The sequence below is a fragment of the Vipera berus genome (genome assembly GCF_964194415.1).
Source record: "Vipera berus genome assembly, chromosome: 2".
Lineage (NCBI taxonomy): Eukaryota > Metazoa > Chordata > Lepidosauria > Squamata > Viperidae > Vipera > Vipera berus.
In genome coordinates, this window is record NC_138203.1 from 137337907 (window position 1) to 137364566 (window position 26660).

General features: G+C 42.6%; 1 protein-coding gene across 2 annotated transcripts in view; it reads left to right on the plus strand.

Moving 5' to 3' along the window:
• The window catches only part of AGAP2 (ArfGAP with GTPase domain, ankyrin repeat and PH domain 2), a 169396-nt gene that overhangs the window by 55237 nt on the left and 87499 nt on the right, over positions 1–26660 (plus strand). Inside the window, exon 1 of one of the 2 annotated variants that reach the window (XM_081316632.1) lies at positions 22724–24987. The exons of the other annotated variant lie outside the window; for it this stretch is intronic. Coding sequence (XP_081172758.1) covers positions 23217–24987 — 1771 coding nt within the window. The 5' untranslated portion in view covers positions 22724–23216. Of the gene's footprint in view, positions 1–22723; positions 24988–26660 lie in introns of those variants that run through there. 2 annotated transcript variants of the gene reach the window in all.

A 26660-nucleotide genomic window follows, 5' to 3' on the forward strand; every position in this document is an offset into this window, starting at 1 on the left:
GGGAAGGAGAGGGACATTTTTGTTTTGTCCTTTTGTCATCACTCCTGTTAAAAATTGGGATTTTTTAGATTGTAGATAAAGGAATAATTAATTTTGAAATGAGACAGAATACATACAGCCAAATGCTACGGTTATCGCAGCCAGCAATGATTATTATAAAGTTCCAGAGAAATGTTATGTTCATACATCATGCTTATCCACACTTAACTGAGCTATGATTTGAATTAATAAATTGGGATTCACTCAGCACACTGAGCCATATACTACTAGCCAACCAGCTTGTAGCCTAGCACATCAGGTGAAGCCATCCAGTGAGTGGTTCAAATATGGTGCTCAGGTGCTGAATAAAACCACGGTTAACTGGGTTCACCATGGTAAGCCAAAATTAAACCACATTATGGCTTAGCACAATGCTTGTCCGGTTGGTTTCTACAACCCAATGGTACATTTAGGCAGCATCAAACTTCCCTATACTCATTAATTATCAGCTATTATTATGTATTGTCAGTGTCAGACTTCCCCTTGAAAACAACATTACAAATTACAGTGCAATCAAAATCCTATGGATGTGATGCCTGGCCTCAAAGCTGAGGGAAAAGCCACATCTTCAAAGCTTTCTGGAAGGCTACCCAGATCTTATGGAATGAGGGATGGTCGGTCTTCTTACAGAGAAGTACAAGTTCCCACTAGATGATACGTTTCATGGAATGGACCCAGAGCACATGCTCACTCTGTCAAATCAAATGAGGATAGATGATCCTGCAAATAAACTGGCCTTGGCCATGTAAGGCTTTGTAGGTGACCATCAGAGGCCTGGAGACTAAAACATACGAAGAACGGCTGCAGGACTTGGGTTTGGCTAGTCTAAAGAAAAGAAGAAATAGGGGAGACACGATAGTGGTATTCCAGTATTTGAGGGGCTGCCACAAAGAAGAGGGTGTCGCGTTATTCTCCAAAGCACCAGAAAGCAGGATAAGAAACAATGGTTGGAAACTGATCAAAGAGAGAAGCAACCTAGAAATGAGAAACTTCCTGACAGTGAGGACAATTAACCAGTGGAGCAGCTTGCCTCCAGAAATTGTGGGTACTCCATCACTGGAGATTTTTAAGAAGAGGCTAGACAGTCACTTGTCTGAGTTGGTATAGGTTCTCCTGCTTAAGCAGGGGGCTGGACTAGAAGACCTCCAAGATCTCTTCCAGCTCTATTCTATTCTATTCTGTTCTGTTCTGTTCTATTCTATTCTATTCTATTCTATTCTATTCTATTCTATTCTATTCTATTCTATTCTATTCTATTCTACTCTACTCTACTCTACTCTACTCTACTCTACTCTACTCTACTCTACTCTACTCCACTCCACTCCACTCCACTCCACTCCACTCCACTCCACTCCACTCTATTCTATCAAAACTTTAGACTGAATCTCGAAGACTACCAGGACTAAAGAAGCTCACAAAGCATGGTTTGAGTTTAATTTAGTTTGAGCACTGAATTAAAATGTAACATTTGTTCATTTATCTATAATTACTGATGGGGTTCACACACTGTACAACACTATGGCATGTTTCACTAGGGGTTATTAGATCAATCCCAATCAATTTAGCATAACACGCTAAGCCAAAACCAAACAAAACCATAATATTGCTTAGTCTATCGCGTGGCTCTGAATACTGTAGCAGTTTCTTTTTTTAAAGAGCTATAAAGTATAGCCTTTATAATCCCTGGCTTCTAATTTCTGCTGGAGCACATGAATATTAATTGGTAAGGAAACAGCACTTACCACAAAGTTAGAGGCGCTCTTTCTTCCTCATTCTCATTCTGTATCTAATGCCTGATGCTGAAAGCAGGTCATTGAGATACAGTACGTTTAGCTCATTGTAAATCCAGACATCAGTTAATAGAAGATATAGGAATATACATGTGTTTAGTAGGTAAATCCACGTTCCAGTTTTGCTGAAACATGAATTATTAACTTGCTGATCTGAAGGGTACTAAGTAGTTTAGAGTCATATACTTGGATGTCTCTGGATTGGTGGACAATAAGCAGCCACGTCATCCCGCTCCTCCTGCCTCCCCCCCCCCCCCCGCTTCCACAGCCTGCTCATCCCAATGCCTCCCCTGGAACAAAGGCCAGTTTTCAAAAGCCTAGCAGCCCTTAGAGTGAAATGCTGGTGCCAGTCCGTCCCCTTTCAGGCAACCCCTGCCAGCTGGCCATGGCATCAAAGAAAGAAAGAGGAACAGCTAGAACTGTGCACCTGCTGCTGAGATTTTGTTCGCAAGGCTTTGTGGGCCTGTATCAGCCATTCCAGTGTGCTGAACACACCTGACCAGCCAAAGGTATTCCCTGATATGGGTTTGCAGTAAAAAAAAAAAACAAGCACTCACCACTTATCACTTCTGGCTTTTCAGAAAGAGCTGCTGGACTGCAGTTGCATGGATCTCGCTAGAAAAAAAGGAGAGAAGGCACAAGTTACCAACGAGTATAGAATAAATGCAGAAACTTAGAAGACTAAAACCCATACGGGGACAGGTGATTTGGGGTGCGCTCCACCCAATCCAACGACACACAGAGCAGGGAATGCAGAATTACTTCTTGATTTTTCATTTGGATATCCTGCAGAGAGTTTGCTGTTTTGTGTGAATGGCAGTTTCAGTAAACTGGTAGGGCAGAATGTTGCCAGAGAGTGAAAAAGCTAAAAGATCATGCAGGAAGATGAAAAACAAAAAGAAAAACCACCCAGTCATTGTATCAACTGCATTGGTAAAACACAATTAAAATATCATTCAAAAGCAGTTATCAGAAAGTTCTGGTGATTCGATTTGAAAAAGACAAGTAAGCTTTCACTGAGTACAGATGGCAGTTCTAACAAGGATAACAAGCTCTCCCAGTACTTGTCACCACCGAAGATTTTCAAGGTTCAGTTAGGTGTCACATTCTGGATATGCCTACAACAAACCATGGAAATACTGAAAGTACTCCAAAAGGCATGAAAATGGTTTATAGTCTCAAGAATGTGTTTATGTGGCTTTTGTCTCAGTATCTCAAACAATTGGCAAGAGCCACATTGTCCTGAAGCTTCAATGAAAAAAATTGATGGGAAATTTTGTGGGTTTTATTCTCACACTGCATTTGGTTGGATCCGTCAAAATGGAATCCATTGACTCAGTCAGCTAACCTTGAGATATTAAATTTAATCCAAAGCAGACCCAGTCAAGCACAGAATGAATTAACAGTATCCCAGCTCAGTTGTGTTGTGAGGGCACCTCTCAAGAGAGAGCTTGTGAAGGATTCCATAGATGAGAATCCTCAAGAGGAAAATAACTCAAGAAGCTTGGGCAATTTTGAAAAGTGGATTATAAAAGCCCAGTCTAGCACAATACCAATGAAGAAGAAATATAACAGCTCTCAAAAGAAACCATCTGGCTGCATAAAGAATTCTCTGATAAATTGAAAGACAAAAAGGACAAGTATAAAAAGTGGAAAGAGGGGAACATAACTAAGGCAGAATATCAACAAATAGCCCAAGCCTGCAAAGATGAAGTAAGGAAAGCTAAGGCTCAAAATAAACTAAAGCTTGTGACAAAAGTCAAAAATAACCAACCCCCCCACACACCTTCTTTCAACATGTAAAAAACCAGAAAAAAAGTCAAGGAAACAATTGGTCCATTAGTGGGAGAAAGTGTCAAGAAGGTGACAAGCAACAGTAGGTGCTTAAGACAGGTTGGTGACTTGCAAGACTTCAACTTGTTTGCTGCAGGACCTCCCTCTCCCATCCAGTTCTGGGCCCAGTGCCTCTGTGACCATTTCTGTTTGGGTTGCCAGGGAGAGCAGAATCTGCCTAACAACAGGAGTCTTTAGTTTCTTTGGGAGAAATAGGGCTTCCGTGAGATTGCTTTTTCTAACTAGGGTAGTAACTTCCACTGCCATTTCCTACCAAGTGGTTCCTGTCTCCGTAGATTTTTCTCCTACTCAGCAGACTGAGAGATTTGCTATAGAGGGGGAAAAAGTGACTAGGTTTTTCTCTTCTCCAAGTAGAAATACTTCACACACACACAGACACTGCTCTCCACTATATCTGTTCTTGATTGCATTGCTGCCTCTGGCGGTAGTAACAACCATTCTCACCCTTGTGTGAGGGTGGCAGTTTTCAAAGAGGTGTGCCTTCTCCACTCCTGATGTGGAGAAAAGCCTTCAGTTATGGATGTTGTGGAAACAGAGACATGCATACCACTGGAGAAATTAATTGTTTGTTGTTGTTGTTTTAAAAAAAGATGCTATCTCTTTCAACAATGATATTACCTGATAGATCTCTATCTGGGAAAAGTACCAATAGGAAAAAAAAATCTTAGTGAAAACATTTTCTTCCTATAGTGAATCAATTTAAATTGTCAAAGATGCTGCAGTTCAATAGTTAAGTATGAGTTGCACACTTGAAATAATTCTTTCCGAAAGCCTTTAAATGTTACTTTATAACTCACCATTGATGATGATGACAATGATCTGTTTCATTCAGGCTTCACGAAATAAGAGGAACTGGTAATCGATATGGAATTTAGAAAGGTAGGCTTAGCAAATATAGGTACGGTATATTCAAACTGTGTTCTGCATGCTTTCATACTGTGGTTTAGCAGGGGTCTTCAAACTTGGCCCTTTTCTGACTTGTGGATTTCAACTCCCAGAATTCCTCAGCCAGGCACGCTGGCTGAGGAATTCTGGGAGTTGAAGTCCACAAGTCACAAAAGGGCCAAGTTTGAAGACCCCTGCTTTAAGAACTTTAATATGTTGCTTCAATGGGAGGAATCTCCAATCCACAGAACAGGATTCCTGAATCCAGTGACCTGTTGGCTCCTATAGCATATATCTCCACCAGAGGATAAAGCTTCTGGTCTGATCCTATGCATCTCTCTTTCCCTTGTCTTTTCCAGTCTTCCAGTCCTTTCCAGAGGCAAAAGCCTTGGCAAGGATATCTCCTTGGATATCTCCTTGCCAGGGGAAAACCAAAGACAGAAGAAATTTTAGGAGACAGCAATAGCTAAAAAAAAGTTTGCAGAGGAAGTGGACCATTTGAAAAGGGATTTTGAGTGGTGTGCAAAAAAATGTTTGGGTGGCAGATTTCAGTCCCTGGCCATGATGCACTATGTGTGCACCTGTTTGGCACATTGCATTACACTGTCAATCATTTTTAGAAGAAAATTGGTGTCTATGATATCTGTCAATATTATTGAGGAAAACTTTCAGAAGGCAGATTCAAAATTTGCTCGACTGCAGCTAGTCAGAAAGCTGGATATCAATAGATCAATTGTAAACATCAAATTCCAAGGATGTTTCCAGTGTATATGAAGCAAAAAAAAATCCCATTCTAAAAGACCTACTTGTACGTGATCCTATAAGGAGAGTTGATTTGAATGATTCATTGATACTTTTGCTAGAAACATTGCCTGACAAAACAATTTTTGTGCATTTTATTACATATACATGTCTGATGAGAAACTAAAAAAAATCAGTTTTGTCACTAACTATTCAAATGGCAAAGTCTAACTGTTGGGCAATCTGTGCAGTCTCATTTTGTGAAATATGCTTTACTTAATATACCTAATGCTGTAATGTTCTCTGTGGAATTCTTCCAGTTTGGTTAGAAAAATGCACTTGGAGAGAGCTTCTTAGAAATTTCAGCAGCTCATACTGCAGCTGTAGCACATGGAGAATACACATTGAGCTATTTACACCATTCCAGAATCAGCTCTACACCTCTGCATTCTCACACTATCATCCATGTTCAGCTGCTGAGCTGATTTATTTCTGACTTGTGATGTCGTGTAAAGTGGAAAAAAGTAATATTTCTGTTTACAACAATGAAAGCCCAGAAGAGCTGGTGGGTGGTCAATGGTGCACTGAAATATTTATTTCCCTATTCCTGAGCCTGATGTGTTAGCAGACAGAATATATTTTCCTGATTCTTTGAAGCACACAAGGCCTATGTTTGGAGAACAGTTGTTAAGGTTTATTCAGCTAACCAACTTGGGGGCTTTGCAAACCCTAAAAGAGGCTGAGTATTGCAGCTCGCTGAAGGGTTTCAGTGGTAATGCTGTGTTCATGACATATTCAGTCATGATTGATTAAATAAACTATAATTGGCTGTTTCCACACAATGCATAAAAACAAACGGTGATTGCATTCACATGCTAAGTCACAAGTAGCAAACCACTTTTTGGCATAGTGAAAATCAGTCTTTTTCCCCCCAAAGTGCAGGTAGTACTTTAAAAACTAGCTGTGTCTATGTGAGTCTATGTCTATTGGTACATAATTTACAAGACATTTGTGTTTTCATCTAGGACCCTGACCCATTGTCTGAGTCTTATCATTCCCTTAGGTAAAATGTGGTTTCCCAGTGTTGAACCCAGTTAATGCTTATGGTTATGTTGTATGAATCCAGCAACCGGATTAAATTATTGAAATGTGGTTAAGCAGACCATTATCTAGCACACTGAATAAACCTGCCCATTGTAGCATATGTATCTTTAAATGCATGAATAAATATATTAGAGAAATGTCACCAGAATATCTGAATAATCTGAACCCAGATCCTTATATTGGACCAAGCAGAATATTACTTGTTAGTGGCTTGACCCAATGTATGCATCCAGCCACTATGGCAAACTGTGACTGAAACAAATGATGGGTCAGTTAGATTTGTGAATCTAATCTGAATCTTATAGTTTATGATCTTGGGAGATAAAATCAATATATTCAATGTAAAATGAAAAGGGTTTTAAAATGTTCTTTGGGAAGGCGAGCAGACTCAAATCAATACGCACACTATGAATATGCTAGATCTTTTCTGCATATAACTTGAAGCTCTCACAAACTTCCTTAGTTACATCTTGTTGCTAGGTGATGATAGTGCTGAGCACATATACATTTTGAGGCTGCAAAGAGAAACTACCTTTTTCTTTACACTTTCTTGGTGTGATTCCTTGCTGTTACTGTACTAATTGAAGAAGGCAGGAACAAGGCTGTTTTTCACTGCCCGCTGTACTCTTCTGATCGTATAAATCTTTTCACCTTTGTACTACTTGTGGGCCATGACTTGGGAGATACTCTACTCTAGTAGCTGTTTTTGGAGAGCACATTTTCACGATATAGCCTTTATTTCATACCCAGTCTGCTGTGGAGACAGTCCTTAGTTTCTCCAGCAGTGCTTTCCATCTTCTCCTAACATGCGTTTTTATACAAATAATTTGTGGAACCTTGTGCACGAACGTAGCGATGACACAGTCAAGGGTTGGCATATGTTAAGTTGCTATATGCTGATTGAACACTTCAGGCATGCCTCCTCCCTTCACCCCCATTCTTAGGCACTGCCTAAGGCTAGATTGGTTTGAATTGCAGGAGAAACCCCACTGGTCTCTCTAAAGCAGGGGTGTCAAACTCAATTTCATTGAGGGCCGCATCAGCACTGCGGTTGCCCTCAGGGGGCCGGGTGGGTATGGCCAGGGTGGGCATGGCCTACTGGGTGGGCATGGCTAGATTGCGTATGGCCTACTGGGTGGGCGTGGCCAGATCTACATCGTTCGCATCAGGGGTGCCTATGGGGGCCTGGGTAGGAGTGGGACAGATCTGGGGGTCTCTGGCAGGAGGAGGGTCTCTGGGCCAGGGCCAAGGCAGTGGGGGCCGTTCCCTCACTGTTTCCAGGATGGCTTCGCGGGCCGCATGTAACCACTTCACGGGCTGGATCTGGCCCCCGGGCCTTGTGTTTGACATGTCTGCTCTAGAGACACCTTCATGTGGAATGCAAGACCTATGCTTTACAAAACACTGCCCAATCATTATGCAGCTTCCTCACATATCCAATGGTATATACAGGTCTTTGAGAGGACTTCTAAAGCTGTTATTAAATACATTCAGTAACAACTCAAAAGATCCGGGAACATGTTTATAAATGAAAAAAATGAATTGCTACTCAATTTAAACTGGGAAAGAAATGAATTGCTGGTTCTATCCTAAGTTAGTATTATTAAACTTTTTCTACAGCACTTGTTAACTTGGGGTATTTTTAAATTGGGATGAAATTGACAATTTTCATCAAATTGCCAGTTTCTATTCTATTCTATTCTATTCTATTCTATTCTATTCTATTCTATTCTATTCTATTCTATTCTATTCTATTCCATTCCATTCCATTCCATTCCATTCCATTCCATTCCATTCCATTCCATTCCATTCTATTCTAAAAATATTATTCTAGTCCAAAGAACAAGAAGAATGATAAACTTGTTTACCAATCTTTGGGAAGAATGGTAAAAAGGAAAAAAATGACCCAAATGACAAGTTGGTGGAATGGAGGATGGGTCGGGTTGTAGGGGGTGGAGCTTTCTCAATGTCCTGTGGGAGCTCCTCCCTCTTCATCCCATTCCCTTCATCTGCTCTACTGACCTGCCAGCAAGACTACTTTTAGACACAGGTCTACTGATCTTTGAGAAGGCTAGATGCATTTTCAGAAATAGCCCAAATGACAGGAGAAGAGTGTAGAGTATCCCTGCATGGACATCCTGTCAACTGGACAACTTAAAAGTTGGTTACACTCTTCCAAGCTATCCTGTGCACTTAAGGAGAGTGATTTCCTACTGGCGGCTGACACCGGCTGTGAGGGGAAGCAAAGCCAGGGGACTCTACTGATCTCTGTCCTTAAAATCTCCCACAATAAAGCCATAAGGATAGACTCTCTCACCTTGTTACTGAGCATTGTAATTGAGGCTGATTACAATATGGTTGTCAGGACAGCACAACTTTTATTGGCACGTTTTCCTGTTGAGTCAAGGAGTGGAGCAGGGGTCTTCAAACTTGGCTCTTTTATGACTTGTGGACTTCAACCCCCAGAATTCCTCAGCCAGGCATGCTGGCTGAGGAATTCTGGGAGTTGAAGTCCACAAGTCATAAAAGGGCCATGTTTGAAGACCCCTGGAGTAGAAGAATGCACCATAATGTGGCTGCGAGGAAGATTCCTGAGTTTTTAAACAAATGTTTTAAAGACTTCTGCAGCTAGGGACGCCATTGTTAAAATTTTTGTTATTTGTAGTTTATCACATTTATAAAGTCTGGTAAATAACCATTTGCAGTTACATTTCTTTGGCTATTTCCTTTGGCTTTTTTCTGGCCTTCTTGCCTGACTTGTCCCACCTTTACAGGACCTGAGCTTTCTCAACAGGAACTTTTCTTAGTTCTGCATAAAGTACTTTGTTGATCTTGAAGTGCAAGAGAGGAATAAGTAACTCAAGAGGAGAAACAACAGTGGGATACTATTGGAAACAATGGCCCAGGCCCATGGCTTTTGTTCTTGGGACATCTGGGTAAGAGAAACCCAAAGTCTTCTTAACTTTACTGTGCTCCCCACCACTACCAAATTATTCCCGCTGCCTAATAGTGAGCAAGCAATGTGGTTACTTAGTAACTACACTCACTCTACATACCTGTGATTCTGGTCAAAAGAACACGGTTGACTAGATGAGAGTTAAGAGGTCTGAATTCTCTTGTATGATGGAAAGTAGGAATCAATAAATACCAACAGTGGCTTCCCCCGGTGTTTCTTTAGCTCCAAAGAAGCAGGAGAAATGCTTATTTTTTTTACCTGTGTATAAAAAGTGTTACTAAGGCAATTGAAATTGGATTTGTTCCATTACTGTACAGTGGGATATCTGTGGCCTCTGTCTTTGGCTCAACCCCCTTCTGTTCAGCCTGCCCTTTACCTTCTCCCCAGCCTGGAAGTCTGTCAGCCAAGCTCTTTGAAGGCTTGTTGCAGAGGTAACAGGGATGGGGCCGGGGGGAAAGCATTTCAGTTGCTTCCAGTTGCCCTCTAGGTGAGATTCAAGGTGATGACCTATAAAGCCCTAAATGGCATGGGTCCGGATTACCTTAGGGAGCACCTGCTGCCAGCATCAGCTTCCCATTGTCCTGTGCGCGCCCACAGGGAGGGCCTCCTCAGGGTTCTGCCAGTTAGAGATTGCTGGTGGGTGATTCCCAGGGGGAGGGCATTCTCTGTGGGTGCGCCCGCCCTTTGGAACGAACTGCTGATGGAACTTCGACTGCCCCGACCTTCGCTTGTTTCGCCGGGACTTAAAAACCTGGTTGTTTGAATTGTCTGGCCTGGACTGAGGGATTTTAAATAAAATTAAATAAAATTAAATAAAATTAAATAAAATTAAATAAATTTTAAATTTTAAATTTTAAATTTTAAATTTTAAATTTTAAATAATTATAAATTGTAAATAAATTTGAAATTTGAAATTTTAAATTTTAAATTTTAAATTTTAAATTTTAAATTTCAAATTTCAAATTTCAAATAATTTTAAATTTCAAATAATTTTAAATTTTAAATAATTTTAAAATTTAAATAATTTTAAAATTTAAATAATTTTAAAATTTGAAATTTGAAATTTGAAATTTGAAATTTGAAATTTGAAATTTGAAATTTGAATTTTAAATAATTTGAATTTCAAATTTCAAATTATTTAAAATTTAAAATTATTTGAAATAAAATTTCAAATTTTATTTTAATTATCTTAATTTTGTGGGCTTGTATTAATTTAATCTTATTTTATTCTCTCTTTTTGTATTGTTTTTAACTTGCCCTGTGAACTGCCCTGAGTCCTTCAGGAATAGGGCGGTATATAAATTCAATAAATAAATAAATAAATAAATAATTTTTTTACTCTAGCAAAACAGCACTCTCCTGTAGACAGCCAAATCTTTGGATAGCGGGACCACAGGGGAGTGGGTTAGCATTATAGCACTAAATGGTAAAGGTAAAGGTTCCCCTGCACATGCGTGCTAGTCGTTTCTGACTCTAGGGGCCGGTGCTCATCTCCGTTTCAAAGCCGAAGAGCCAGCGCTTGTCCGAGGACGTTTCCGTGGTCATGTGGCCGGCATGACTAGACGCCAAAGGCACACGGAACGCTGTTACCTTCCCACCGTAGTGGTCCCTATTTTTCTACTTGTATTTTTTACATGCTTTCGAACTGCTAGGTTGGCAGAAGCTGGGACGAGTAACAGGCGCTCACTCTGTTACGCGGCACTCGGGATTCGACCCGCCAAACTGCCGACCTTCTGATCGACAAGCTCAGCGTCCTAACCCACTGAGCCACCGCATCCCTATTATAGCACTACAGTAGTATAATTGCTACTGTACTAAAGTGCATTCTCACATTCTCAGAAGATCACCAGTCATCTGGGAAACAGGAATATTGACAGCATGATCGTTACATGTTCAAGTATGCTTGTCATTACCCGCATGTCTGATTCCTACATTGCATATTGTTTACAGAATTTAAAAGGTTGCCCATGCAGGTTAGCATCGCTTAGCTTAGTTAGCATGGATCCCCATAAATCACCATAATTTTACTAGTCAGTAGTGTTCAGCTGCAGGCTGCTGTACATATAGACTCATTCATTCTTTTTTTCCCATTTTAGAATTAATAAGTCCCAAACTCTGACAATGATATCAGCTAACTTTGCATTAAATGATCATAAAAATCAAGTTGCATTTTGGCATACATGAACACAGACATCTTGGTTTTAAGGTTTGTTTATTCCTGGAGTCTTGTGTGGATCCAACCAACTATGATTTATTCAATTAAATAAACAATTACTTAGCAGGATGTATGAATTAGATCATAGATTCAATTTATTATGCTAACTATGTGTTTAGGAATAAGAATTGGCTTGCCTACTGTGTGAGCACAGGCATTGTGGCTTATTCAGTACATCACAGTAAACTATGATTTTACAGGTTAAGTCAACCCAGCATAGTTTCACTGTCACCTGTTCTCTGGCTAAGAGGTGTTGGCTTCTTCAGACTTCCTAAGGTCTGTATTTCTGTTGCTATAGTTCTTTTGTCATGTAAAGGCACAAGATTCTTTGCTTTTGTAGCTGGCTTGATAGCTGTGCTACAATCTATTTAATTATTTAAATAGATCTATTTGATAGGCCTATTTTTGTCTTTTGTTTGGGGACATTCTCTGTCTTTCCAGGCTTCCCACATATCATCTCCCCATATATTCAGTCTCTGTCTTTGATGATGTGAGTACCTTTTACTCTTCCCATTAATGTTGATTTCACCGTTCGGTTTAATTATTCCTGCTGTTTCCCTACATTTTCACAGCTTTGGTTGCTATAACAACAAAATCTAGGATTTTTATTAAAAATCTAATGCATATATTTGTTAGCTTCTCCAATTTAGAAAGATGGCTGGATTTAACAAGAATATAAGTGGTGGAAATGTCCAGGACAATGCATGATTGGCAGGATGTTCTTTGCAGTGTGGGTTATTTATTTATTCATTTTTAGGATTTAAAATAGGAAACAGGTTTCTGCTCTTAATAATTCCATCTGTAATCACAACTACATGGGCTTTTGAAGGGTTCCAGTTAGCAGCACAAAAAATGCTTCTAAAAATCTGACTTGTGGTAAAACAGTAAGCGCTGCTTAAAGCTAATTCTAGTGTAGTTCGTATGGAGCAATTGGTTGCTTGAGAAAGAGAAAGGGTCAGTGAACTGACTTGTTTAATTTAGGTATATAAAGAGTCAGATCCCGACCTGGAGGGCCTAAAGGAAAAACCAAGATCAAGAGGCAATGAGTAGCAGAACACTGATTTTGCACCAATTGATTTGAACTAATTACAAATCTGTGGCAGAACAACAAAAGTAGAACACCCTAGTGTTGTGGGGGTGGTGCAGTAGTTAGAATGCAACATTGCAGGCAAACTCTGCCCCACAGAGTTTGATCCTGACCAGCTCAAGGTTGACTCAGCCTTCCATCCCTCCGAAAGCAGTAAAATGAGGATCCAGATTGTTGGGGGCCATAGGCTGACTCTGTAAACCACTTAGAGGGGGCTGTGAAGCACTATGGAGCAGTATATAAGTCTAAGTGCTATTGCTATTTATGACAGATTGAAAGGATGGGGTCTGAAGTGTCACATTAACTTTTCCCTCCGTTCATTCTCTTCTACAAAGGAAAAAAGGGGGAGCTTTTCCAAAAGGCAGTGAGGTCTAAGGTGTGACACAGAGGATGTGCTTTATGGGTGACTTTCCTAAGTGTCTAATCATGGGTGAAAATTACACATGTGGTTCTGCTCATTTTTTAAAAACTAGAATATAATCTAGGAAGAGATTGAGTAGCTTGGGGAAAAATACCTAGTACTGGCTGTTTCTATCATAGCCAATAGTGTTGTGCTCCCAGTGGCGTAGCGTGGGTTGTCAGCACCCAGGGCAAGCACCCGGCCGCTGCACTGTCCCTCCCCCAGATAGTCCCTCGCTCTCTCTCCGCACCGCACCGCACGCCTGGCACCCCCCCCCCTCCACAGTGAGCGGCGACCCGGCAGCTCGGATCGGATTCGCAAAGCCAGCACTGCAGTGAGAGAGAGTGAGTGAGCCAGGCAGGGGCAGAGAGCTGCGAGTGCGAGCGCGCCCCCCCCCCGATGTTGCGCCCGGTGCGGCCGGCCCCCCCTGCACCCCCCACGCTACGCCACTGTGTGCTCCTTGGGATGGCATAAGGGGTGAAGAGACAGCAGTATGTTTGACAATGAGACCTGAGTAAATCACTAAGTGAGAGCAAAGTGGCCTCCTGCAGCTGTTCATTGAAAGTCTGAAGCAGCTGAACCCAGAAGATATTGAGTAGGCTTTAACAACTGCGCTTCTTTGCCCCTTTAACAAACATTCTCTCATCAGTTCATCTTCACAGGCCTAATGGTTATCTGCACATAGTTGAATAGGTACAAAGAATAACAGAATAACTGAGTTGGAAGGGACCTTGGAGGTCATCTAGTCCAACCCCCTTATACCATTTCAGACAAATGGCTGTCCAATCTCTTCTTAAAGACTTCCAGTGTTGGAGCATTCACAGTTTCTGGAGGCAGGTTGTTCCACTGGTTAATTGTCCTCACTGTCACGAAATTTCTCCTTAGTTCTAGGTTACTTCTCTCTTGGATTAGTTTCCATCTATTGAGATGTGGATCTGGCTGGTGATTCTGACAGTGGGTCTCAAGCATCTTGTGCATTGTGTAACCATGGCAATCATGGGCTAGCTTACTTCTTGCTACACCAAGGCAGACAGTAATATTCCTGTATCAGCTGAGTGGAATTCATGGGGCAGATACACACTGGCTGAGGAATTCTGGGAGTTGAAGTCCACAAATCATAAAAGGGCCAAGTTTGAAGACCTCTGGATTAAGTAATGGGAACTTCAAGGCAGTATAGTTGTTTTTTTTGCAGCAGAAAGAATCTTCAGATTGCAGCCCTGAATTCAAATGAGATTTGAATCTTGCCTGCTATGGGGGCAGGATTTAAAAGTGTGGTGCTGCACATGTTCTCATTATCTAAGCTTTCTTTCTCCGCTTGTTGAGCAGACAGGACCTAATTTGTATTTTCATCATCCTGCAGGTAGTCCTCGTTTAACAACCACAACGAGAACAGGCAACTCAGTCCTTAAGCAAAGCGGTTTCTAAGTGAAACTGCAACTGTGCTTATGATCTTATGGCTTTGCTTTACGCTGACCGTAAAAAAGATTATTCAAAAAGATAGCCTTTTTGAAGGCTACCTATCAAAAAAAAAAGTAACTTGGTTTTCAAGTTACTTTTTCATCTCCATTTGTGAACAGTCACTAAAGGAAGACTACTTGTATTTCATAGAGATGCTGCGCAATTTGCAGAAAAGGAGTGAGAAATAGTGAGCAACATAAATTACAGGCAGGAGGTAAGAAAATTAAAGAAAATAATTATTTATACCGAGACCACTCCTTATAGCTCACTATAACTTGCAAACTATCCTTCTTTCCATCACACCGAACACTGCTTGCTTTGTATATTGCCTTTTGTTCTTTATTTCTCTCTCTCTCTCTCTCTCTCTCTCTCTCTCTCTCTCTCTCTCTCTCTCTCTCTTCTCTTTCTTTCTCTTTGAGAGTCTCTTCGATTCATTTCAAGCACAATTTTCCCAGGCTTCCACCTTCTCTCCACTCATTCACTCACTCTTCATAAATTTGTTTTGCAATTTGATTTCTCATTCATTCTCTCTGTATATCAAGCCCCTTCAACATAGTCCTTTCATTCTGGCCACTCACTTTTCTATTCAGTCTCCATTCACTCATCATCTATTTATTTTTGACATTCTTTTTTTGCCACATCCCTACTCTCACCTCCTTATAATAAAATGGACAGAAGAACACTCCGCTACAAAGTCATTTTTGCTTTTTCAACAAAATTTATTTCTCACAATAAATCAGACATTATCTTTCTTGCAGCATTAGCGGGTCTTAAAATGTCTTCATTTTTTTTCCTTCCCAACACAGATAAACATAATACACAAATGCATCTGCTAGCTCTAGTTTTACCATATATGTAGAATTTACTATTAGTTGCTCCATTTTCCCTGACACAATTATCTTGGTATTCAAGTATTTCTTGTTGCATCAGACAATCTATCTAATATTCCCTGCAAATCATTCAGGTTATATATACATTTATCCATAAATATATTTTAAAAATCTAATTATTTCTCATAGGGTTTCCCCCCCCCCATATTTATTCTAGTTTTGCTCTAGGTTTCATTTTTTGCTTTTTCCAAATCTTTTTTCTAAAAGATATATTTTTCTAAAAACCTATTCTCCACACTAGTAGAAAATGTCTGTCTCATCTTCATTGCTGTTCAACATCCTTGTGATGTTCAGTTCTTCTCAAGTCTGTCTGCCTGAATAGAATTGTGCTTACACCATATATTTGAAATTAACAGACTTTCTTCTAAGCAAATATTCATCAATCACTATTTTTATTCATTCTGGAGCTTTTGAATATCCCAATCATTCTTTCTATACTCTCTAGCCTTGTTCCCACCCTCCATTCATATCACATAACAGATTTTTTTTTCTCTTGGGTTACATGCAGTCAAAATGTTCTGCAATTTCCAATCTCTGGTCCTCATATTAGCTCAATTCGCTGAGCTGTAAACAATGCAACTATTATTATTATTATTATTAATTTTATTTGTATACCGCCCTTCTCCCGAAGGACTCACCAACCTCTGGATCCTTAGATTCACCTGAACTCATAGCGACCTAAATTATATCAGTTTATGCTCTCTCTCATGTACATTTTTGCTTTTTAATTTGTAATTAAATTTACACCTTCTCTTTCCTGTATATTCATCAACTCTGCTCCATAACAACAGCTTTATTCAGATCTAACCCATTTTTTACCAATTCTCTTTGTTTCATGCCCAATATATATTTAATTTCAATAATTAATACTCTTTAACATTTGTTCTTCTTAAATTCCAAGCCATATGCTATGGTCAGTATCAGATGGGCCCATAAATATTGGCATCCGCCTACCTATCATGCTCTTGGATAATCAGAATTTTCGTATAACACTTCCTAATTAGAAAAGGAAACAGTGGATTGAATTAACAGCCCTCGGCATTATGCCATATGTAATATTCCCTGTTAACTGGAAGAATACAAGTAGTCCTTGACTTACGACCACAACTGAGCCCAAAATTTCTGTTGTTAAGTGAGACATTTGTTAAGCGAACTTTGCCTCATTTTACAACCTTTCTTGCCTCAGTTGTTAAGTGAGTCACTGCAGTTCATAAGTTAGTAACCCGGTTGTTAAGTGAAACTGGCTTCCCCATTGTCTTTGCTTGTCAGAAGGTTGCAAAAGGGGTTCACATGATCTTGGGACACAGTAACTGCCATAAATATGAACCAGTTGCCAAGCATCTGCATTTTGATCATGTGACCATAGGGATGCTGGAAATGTGGCACCTGTGAAAAATGGTCATGTCACTTTTTTTAGTGCCATTGTAACGTTGAATGGTCACTAAGCAAACTATTGTAAACCAAGGTCTACCTGTATTTAATTTTGGCCTATGTGGGCCAGGATACAAAGTGCAATCAAAGTCCAGTTTTACCCCAATGCAAGCTAGGATTTCTAATTTATCTTGCAAGCCACATATCCCACCAAGCCCAAGATATAAGCAGCGATCTAACACAAGTGTTTATAAGTTGGGTTTTGTTTTTTGTGTTTTTTTTGGTGTAACAGACTTTTTCCATTAACACTGCAAAATATGGTGGACAATGGAAATCTTATTTTAGTCAACAAAGAACTGCAAAGCATGATATAGATATAGGCTATGACCAATTCTATCTGACATAGCCTCAATGGATATTTAAAAACAATGATACTAGACTGATCAAATTACTTTCCAGAGCCCATCTTTAGTCAAGGATAGATAAGTTTAGATATAGATATACAGGTCATTTCCTCACTAGCAATTTATAGCATCTTAAGACCTCTCCTAGGCATTGTTGTGGCAGATAACAACTGTGACTTATTGCCATTATATCAGCACAATGGTAGTTTTGTTGTTGTTGTTGTTGTTAGTGTGAAGTCATGTCCGACCCATCGCGACCCCATGGACAACGTTCCTCCAGGCCTTCCTGTCCTCTACCATCTTCTGGAGTCCATTTAGGCTCACGTCTACTGCTTCAGTGACTCCATCCAGCCACCTCATTCTCTGTCGTCCCATTCTTCTCTTGCCCTCAATCTTTCCCAGCATTAGGCTCTTCTCCAGTGAGTCCTTCCTTCTCATTAGGTGGCCAAAGTATTTGAGTTTCAACTTCAGGATCTGGCCTTCTAAAGAGCAGTCAGGGTTGATCTCCTCTAGGACTTACCGGTTTGATCGCCTTGCAGTCCAAGGGACCCGCAGGAGTCTTCTCCAGCACCATAGTTCAAAGGCCTCAATTCTTTGGCACGCAGCCTTTCTTATGGTCCAACTTTCACTGCCATACATTGCAACTGGGAAGACCATAGCCTTGACTATACGCACTTTTGCTGGCAGGGTGATGTCTCTGCTTTTTAGTGTGCTGTCTAGATTTGCCATGGCTTTCCTCCCCAGGAGCAAGCATCTTTTAATTTCTTGGCTGCAGTCCCCATCTGCGGTGATCGTGGAGCCCAGGAAAATAAAAGTTGTCACTACCTCCATTTCTTTCCCAAACTGGTGGAGAAACTGCTATAGTTGGGAAGCGATTCATTTCTATTCAAATTATTGCCTTTTTCTTCTGTTTTAATCTAGCTATAGAATGTCTCATCACTTTGGCAAGGATATATGAGTGACAAATTTTGAATAGATGAGCAAAATAGAATAATGTTTGATAAAAAAATCTTTTTATCAAAATATAACATCCAGCATATCAAAAATCCCTAATGTGGCATTCCATTTAACAATGATTCTCATATAAATAGGAAGGCATTCTTTTAAAATTAACATTTTAGTCTTCCTATTTCACAATATACCAGATGAAAGCATGCTGTTTTTCAGACTGGCAAAAAGATCTGGACACATCCAGTGTCATTAAATGGTTTAAAATGTTAATCTGAATCTAATCTTTTGATGCTAAGTTAAATGTCATTGGTTTGCTTTTAGGATAGCATATTATATGATCTTAACTACCATAAACCTAGGCCTTGAATCACTGTTAAAGGAATTCTTACTTCCAAGCTGTTTTAGCTTCCTAGGTCACTCACCATGCTCTTCCACAAAAATAAAACAAAGCAAAAATACCCCCAGAAACTAGCAAGGTTTTCACATGGAATGCACACTAGTTATTTAGACATTCGAATACAAATGGCTTTGCATACAGTAATAACTGGTGAATCCATTCCACATTGGGGCACACCTGCTCCCAAACTGAGCAGTGGATTTCTATCCATGTAGAGATAACCCCTAGCAGATTTCAGCCAAGTATGTGCATGTAGATAATCAGTTTCTCAAATGGAGCACCATGATGGTTTAAACTAGAGTAGAGTAAGCCCATATCACCAGGTGTAAAGCTGCTCCAGGAAGCAACCTTCTGGAAGAAAGTGTTTCCTGCAGTGGCAGCAAATATGTGAATATGGACATACATATCCATGTGAAAGCTTCCTATCAGCACTGTGAAATAACTTGCAATCCATGTAGAGAATTGTAGTGATTATGATGTAAGTACAATTGGCTAGAATTGCTCTCTCAGCACTTTGGAAAGGAAACAGCCAGTGCAGAGTAGAGCATCCTTGCTTTTTCAGTATGAATAATTTTCAATAGTGCTGTCAATTGGGATATTTAGATACAATTAGCATTAATTGGCCCCTTTTTCTAGCAACATATTATTGGTTGGAAGAACACATATAGAAATTCTGGAGATGGACATATATCAGCAGGGCTTGAGAGATAAGGATGTGCTTGTCTACTTGCTTAGTACTTATTTTGAAAAACATGGCTCTTTTACTCCTGACACAGTACCACACCCCTTTGTTCTCAAAGCGGGCATCATGGCAAGCTGACTTCCCTCTGGGTCAATTGGCCCAAATCTATGGTTGCAAAACTTCTACTTTCCTTATCCTGACCTTCTTGCAATTTTGAACTAACTGTTGAGAAGGAGGCAAGATATGTAATATACTTATATACTTATGGTCATGATAAAATAATGAAAGAAGATACTTCTATTATCGTTTCAGTTTTGTTTATAATTAAAGAAGCATTAATGATTGCCTGAGTCCCATACAACATTAAGCCATGTTAGGTTTTTTTCCATAGACTGTAGCAGATTATGCTGATTCAATCACGGAGACTTATCAAAAATGGTTTTTAACTTACAGCTAATTGAACATAGCAAATTCTGTCTAATTATAAACCATGATTATTGTAAACATTTAATGAACAACTAGGTCAATACTGGATTAGACTAGGTCCTAGGAATAGGCAAAATGCTGCTGCTTCACATATTTTTGGACTAACACCCATCAAACTATCTGACCAATAATTAGGTTGTAGTGACTGTGTTACAAACATCTGGGGATACCCAGATGTATGATTCTGAAATACGTTCTCCAAAGTACAAGACTGTATTTCTGTGTGTCTCAGTTCACAAAATGCAAACATGCTAGGCTAAAATAATGTTCAGTTTTTTGTGATGTAACTTTTTTGCATGAAACCAGTCAATATGCTATGAAAATACAACCCACAAGGACTTCTTGCTACTGTTTTGTAGGTGTATAGAAATAGTCACAGGTTATGCTTAGGTTAGAATTAGTTGTGATTGGTGTGGATTTCACTTGACATATTGTCTACCCAGCCTTCATAATATTCAGCAGTCATTGACAGATGTAACATGTATCTAGTAAGCCCAATAATGTTTATTTTTATTTAGTTGGAAAATTTATACAGCTGCCCATACAACTTTGGGCTATAACTCTGTAACTCTGAGTGGTTAATAAACAATAAATAAAAGTCATTTTTTTTTTAAAAAAAGCAATTTTTAATTCAACAATAATGAAGTAAAGCATATCTTAGTATGATTTATAAAATCTGGGGTTTTGTTTGCATACCACTTTAAACCACAGTTAACTGAATTAACCCAATTCTTTGGTTCATACAATTGAGACATCAATTAATTTCTGGCTGGATTGCCACAACACATTAACTGTGATTTGTCCATTTGTGACTTAGTGTCGCATGAGCTACCCAGTGTTGTTGATAAAACATGATATATGGATCGGTGTATTGGGAAAACCCACCCAACAAGAGATTAGAGAGTAGTTGAGGAAAATTGTGTGGCAGCCTATGGAATCACACTCCAACTTGCCTTTATGTCCTGAATGAGGTAACATTCTAGGTCATGGTGAGTTGAATGTGGAGCATTCAAAAAAAATGGCCACCATCTTCCAATGGTTAGACTTAGGGCTTTGTAGGAGAAAAAGAGGCAGAGCCTGGGGGCTGAGTCAAGAGAGGAATCAGCCTGGAGTCGTTACAATCCCACAAGTAATACAAGTCCTGCTCCCCCTGAATTCCACGATCTAGTACCAATTTAGTCCTAACTATTGACTCGATTCTTGTACATAGGCATGAGCAATAAATCAGCCTAATTGGAAGTTAACATGGGGTCCCAATTCTCCGCACCTGACAGACTACTGCTGGATCTGGCCAAATGACCAACGGCCAATGATCACGTAGTGGTCACTCAGATTTTTGCAGACCTGATTTAGCGCTGCTGCTACTACTACTACTACTACATCCCCTGCTAACCCAATGGATGAGAACACACTATCCTCGCCCTCCCCCCCCCCACCCCGAGCGATATCCACGGAGCTGATGTTCTCTGTAGTACACCCAAACACTTATTCTGGCTAAATCAGTACTGCATTAAAAAGGCATTCACTTCAGACGACCAGCTCCAGACACCTTATGGAGACACCGACTCCCTCCTGCCTGATGGAGCCATCCGCTTCTCCCTTCTGTGAGCAACGAATAGAAAGGGCAGAGGTTGGGGCAGCTAAGCCGGGCGGAGCTCCCCAGCCACCTGTAACTACACCGGCAGCCCGTCCTCCTCTAATTACCCCACCGATCCCACGGCAGGCAAGGGGCGCGAGTGGATTAGGCAGCCGAGGCTAAACCCCCAGATGTGGGCCTTCCCAGCACTTTGCAGGCGATTTGACCGACGACCTTGGCAATGGGGCCAACTGAAAGAAGTCAATTAGCCGGGCTAATTTAGCTCTGCCTCAAAAGATGTTGACATCTCTGAGCTCACCGCTCCGCCGCCCCCTCCCCTCCCCCCCCCTTTTTCCTTTTGGCCAGCACCGGAAGGGCGTGTTAGGTTCAGACATGCCCTCTCTTGCATAAGAACCCCGCCCCGTGTAATGTCTGAAGCGTGGCTGAGTAAAGCGAAAATAGCTTGGAAGGTCTGGTGTGCGGGAGATCCAGTCCGGGATTTCCTTGTGTCTCGGCAAAAAAAAATAAATTAAAAAAAAAATAAAAGCCCTCACTTCTTGGCGTGTGTGTATGTTCAAGGTGATAACTCTCAAGATCTCGTCTCTCCCGCCTTCCCCTCTCTTTTTTATTTTATTATTTTTTTATTTTCAATCCTTTTGCCTTCCCCTCCCACTCTTTTTTTCCTCTCAACTCCGGACTGTCGGGGAACAGCGAGCGATCGGGATACAAGGGAGAGCTTCGTCGTTTTTTTCTTTTTTTCTTTTCGTTTTTTTTCCTCGCTTTTTCTTTCCCGGGATTCAGCCTCAGCGAAGGGGATGGTTGCTAAGTGCTGACATAGCTCTGCTTTTTTTTTTGTTTTGTTTTTTTACGATTTCCACGCGTTTTTCCCCCCCACCCACCGCCGCGATCTCCGCATTTCTGCTCGCCGCTAGCCGCGCTGCTAGGAGCAGCTGCACGGAGCGCGTGCAAAAAGCCAAGATGCGCTAGAAAAAAGTAGAAACCACCCGAGGGGAGGGGGCCCAGAGACACCCTCCCTCTCTCCCCCCCCCTCTTCCAAAACGAAACGGGAGGAGGGAATTGCTGCAGCAGAGGCGGGTGATTTTTTTTTGGGGGGGGGGTTGGGGAGCCGAAAAAGAAGGTGTCCGACCGGCCTCCCGCTCAGCTTTGGGCGGATGACAGCAAGCTGAGAGGCCGAACGAAGAGGGCTGGGCGTCGGGCAAAGGATGCACCGGAGCAGCGCTGCAAATGACAAGACCGGAGGGGAAGTGTGAAAGATCCTGGCAACTCGCCAGCGCTGGGAGGTCTGCACGGAGAGGCTATCGAGGTTGCCGCAGCACCACAAAAGGGGACCTGTTTGCAACGAAGCTGTGATTATTATTATTATTATTTATTTATTTTTAATCTCCCCCCCCCACCCACCCCCACATCCTTCTTCTTCCCTGCGCCGGCTTCTCTGCACGGGAACAGGCATCCTTTTTGCCTTCTGCTGTTTTTTGCCTCTTCGGAAGCCGCTGCATCCCACGCCAGGCTCCGGCGGTGGCGGCGATTTCTTCCTGGAAAGAGGCGAAGCACCCCACCCCCTTTGCCCAGCTTCTGGCGCTTGGACTCTTCGGCTGGCAAGGGGGCTGCTCGGAAGATGCTCACCTTCAGGCCTTCAGCAGCTGATCGGCAGAGGAGGGGATAAGGTCTGGAAGAGATGCCCCGGCTGCTGCAGCATTCCTCCGGAGCTGCCCTTTGTGCATGGACAGAGCAGGGGAGGCGTTAGGGTTCCAGCTGGCGGCTGGCATCCGCTGCCATCCAGAGGGGGTGGCAACCACCCAACCAGCAGCAGCAGCAGCAGCAGCAGCAGCAGCAGCAGCAGGAGAAAGGTCTGGCAGATGCTGGCTAACGGTGTGGTGGTGGGCACTGCCGTCCGTTCCCCCAGGCACTCATGAGCAGAGGAGCAACCCTGCAGCGGAGGACGACCTACCTGATCTCCCTGACCCTCGTGAAGCTCGAATCGGTTCAGCAGCTCCAGCAAGGGGAACAGCAGCAGCAGCAGCAGCAGCCGCTGCCGCCGCCAGAAGATGAGAAGGCAAGAGCTGACGATGATGATAATGGGGCTCCTCAGCCGGAGAGCAGAGCAAGCAGCCTCCCCTCCAGCCCTATGGCTTTTCCATCAGTTGCCGAATCCTCCGGGTTAAGGAGCCACAAGGAAGCCGAGGAGGCAGCCAAGATCAAGAGGCAAGAGCGCACCTTCCACCGGCAGGATGCGCTCTGGATCAGCACCAGCAGCGCCAGCACTCCTGACTACCTATTGCAGTTGTCGCCAGGCTGCCCTGAGACGCCTGGCCCATCCCCATCCCCAGATGGCCCTGGGCGAGCTGGATCTCTCTGGAGCCCACCCAGCAGCAGCGGCAGCAGCCAAGGCAGTCCTTGGGATCCAAATCTGGGATTAGCAGCAGCTGGCCCCAAAGCCAAAGCCGCCATCAGCTTGGATGCGCCAGCCGTGACGCCGAGGTCTGAGGCGCTGGGAACTTCAGTGGCTCCAGTTGTGCCCCCCAAGCCCGACCCACTGGTGCTGCCGGTTGCACCGGCAGTGCCCCCCAAACCCGAGATGGCGCTGACCTCCAAATCTCAGCCAGTGGCCCCCTATGTCGCTCCACCTCTGGCTCCTAAACCTGAGCTGGTGGTGCCCTTCCAACGCGAGGCAACTATGCCGTGCATAGCCCCAGTTCTGCCACCCAAACCTGAGCCAGCAATTCCCTCTATAGCCCCCATCATCCCCCCAAAACCAGAACCCCCTGTGGGCATTATCTTTTCATCTGCTCCTCCCAAACAGGTGATGGTCGGCCCTTCGGTTTCCTCCACTCTCCTTTCTAAGCCTGAAGGCACTTTTATCCCGTCAGCTCCAGCTGTAGCTCCAAAGCCCAAAGCCGTTTTGGTTCCAGTCATGCCCAGTGTGCCGCCGAAACCAGAAGTGGCTATGATCCCCTCCAAGGCTGGGTTGACGGAAACCTTGGAGGTCCCTGGAGATGAATTGCCAATCCCCCCTCCAACCACTGCCAGTTGCTCCTCCAGTGCTGCTGCCCCTGGACGCCGGATGTTGGTCAGTCATGCTAGCTGGGGTGGTCCTGAGCCTGGGACCATGGAAATGACCGTGAGCCGTGTGGGTGTTTCTTCCTTCTCTCACTCGGGAGCCTCCTCTCCTCACCCCGCTGCTGGAAATCGCCGCCTCCGCTTGGCCACAAATAAGCCTTTCAAAACAGTGACCACCACGGGGGCTAAGGTGGGTACAGAGCCAAAGGCCAGCAAAGGGAGCCACAAAGGAGGTACCCCAAATCGCCTGTCGTGGCCGGAGAGTGAAGTCAAGGGCCGCATGAAGGTGGCCGTCAAAGGGAGTGGGGAGACTGTCCCCCGAGGAGGGTCCAGGGCAAAACTGTCCCCTCACAAAAACAAAAGCAAGACTCTGGACAACAGTGACCTCAACCATGGCCCAGTCAGCTTAGCCTCATCTGGTTCTTGCTCCTCAGAAGCCGCCGTAGGGCTGAAGAGAGGCCGGGAGGGTGGAAGGGCCTCCACCCGTGACCGAAAAATGCTCAAGTTCATCAGTGGCATCTTCACCAAGAGTCCAGCTTCCACTCCCACTCACCCTGGGCCCGGCTGGAGTCTAAGCCATAAAGAGCTGCTTAGTGCTGAGCTGGCCAAGGGAGAATTACCCAGTAAGTATTGGGACCTGCTTTCTGGATGAGAGCGTGGGATAGGTGTGACCTCATATCTACTGAGCTTGAATTGTGTAGATGACATGGGCTAAATAATGAAGAGCTCTTGAGGTTCAGAATGTTTAATGTTGCGTTTGGGGGATGTTAGACACCCACCCACACCCACATACCCAAATCTTGGTTGGGAATATTGGAGAGGAAAGAGTAGGCAGGTTTCCTCCGTCCGTGATGCCTTCTAAGATGTTAGGATTACCATTCGCAGAATTCCAGCTACTGGGGGATTCTGGGTGTCATAATTCAATATAGGCAACAGGTTGGTGTGCTGTTTTTTGGGGGTTTTTTTTGCAAAGAGTTGCAGTAGTAGAAACCTAGGGTTTCCTCCCCTCCATTATTAATAATAGATTCCTTTGTAGAGCCTCCGGGGAGCCTCTAGTCTTACCTGATCCTCCATTAGATTTCCTATAGAAGATCCTACTGTTTCTCTGAGAAAGAAATTCTTGGCAGCCTAGCCTTGTTGCCAAGGTGATAGTAGATCATGGCCACCAATATACGCGTATACTCACATTGGGAAAGTGTTGAGGTTAGAAGGGATCTCTTGCTCCCGGCTGAATGCTATTGCAACTGAATTAGTTTGGGTCTGAGGCTTTCAGTTGACCTCCATGTCTCCTCCCCCTACCCCCCCCCCCATCCCGGTGAGAAACTGGGGAGAAAATATTATTAGCCCCTTTGATGGGAATATCTAGATGATGTGAAGGATTCTTAAGATTTTATGTACTGAGTCAGTCTGTATTAGACAAGCACATGGAGCAGGGGTCACCTCAGGCTCCTTCTCACACACACACACACACACACACACACACACACACACACACACACACCAGTTTGGAATGGCTGTGTGGGGTACAAAGGACGGAGTGAAGCCCTGGGTAATTTCAGGAGGAAATCTCTGGGCACTGTTTAGGCAAACAAGCTTCTATTTCCTCAAGCCAGAGTTGACAGTTTTCTAAAGGATATGACCTTTCAAAATCTTCCGTTTATCAGGTAATCTGGGACCATCTAGGATCCGGCTCTGTATCTTAGCATTCTGCCAAGGATAAATCTCATTAGCAAGCTATTTCTGAATTATTATTTTTTCCCCCACGCCAAACAGATTCAAATTTTGCCAGGGCAGAAGTGGCAAGCACAATATGGAGTCTACAGTATGTCTGCAACAAATGTTCCTTCGCTTGTTGAGTAGAACCAAATTATTAAGATGATGATTACTACAAGCTGCTTCATGAGAATTGTGTGAGAGAATGAGTTGGGGGGTGTGAGGGTGTGTACGTATAACATAAATCTATAGAAATTACGATTCCGTGGACATGCCAGAAAGTGTGTTTGACTGTCAATGTAATCCAAGTCCTTGGTTTTCCTGTTTTACACTGGGGAGAAATTACTGGCATTTAACTTAATTAACGAGCAAATAAAAGAACGTTTATATATCGTGTTATATAAATATCAGTAGTGGTGATGCACTGTTGTTTGGTAAGAGAGATTTCCAGCAGAAACATATGAGTCTTCTGTTTGATTGTATGGGCATTAAAATCTATATGGAACTCAGTTTGAAATTTGACAGCCTCTCACTGGTGTGCTCTGCTTTCTTGTTAGGCTAGGCGGGAAACGTCCTCATAGTT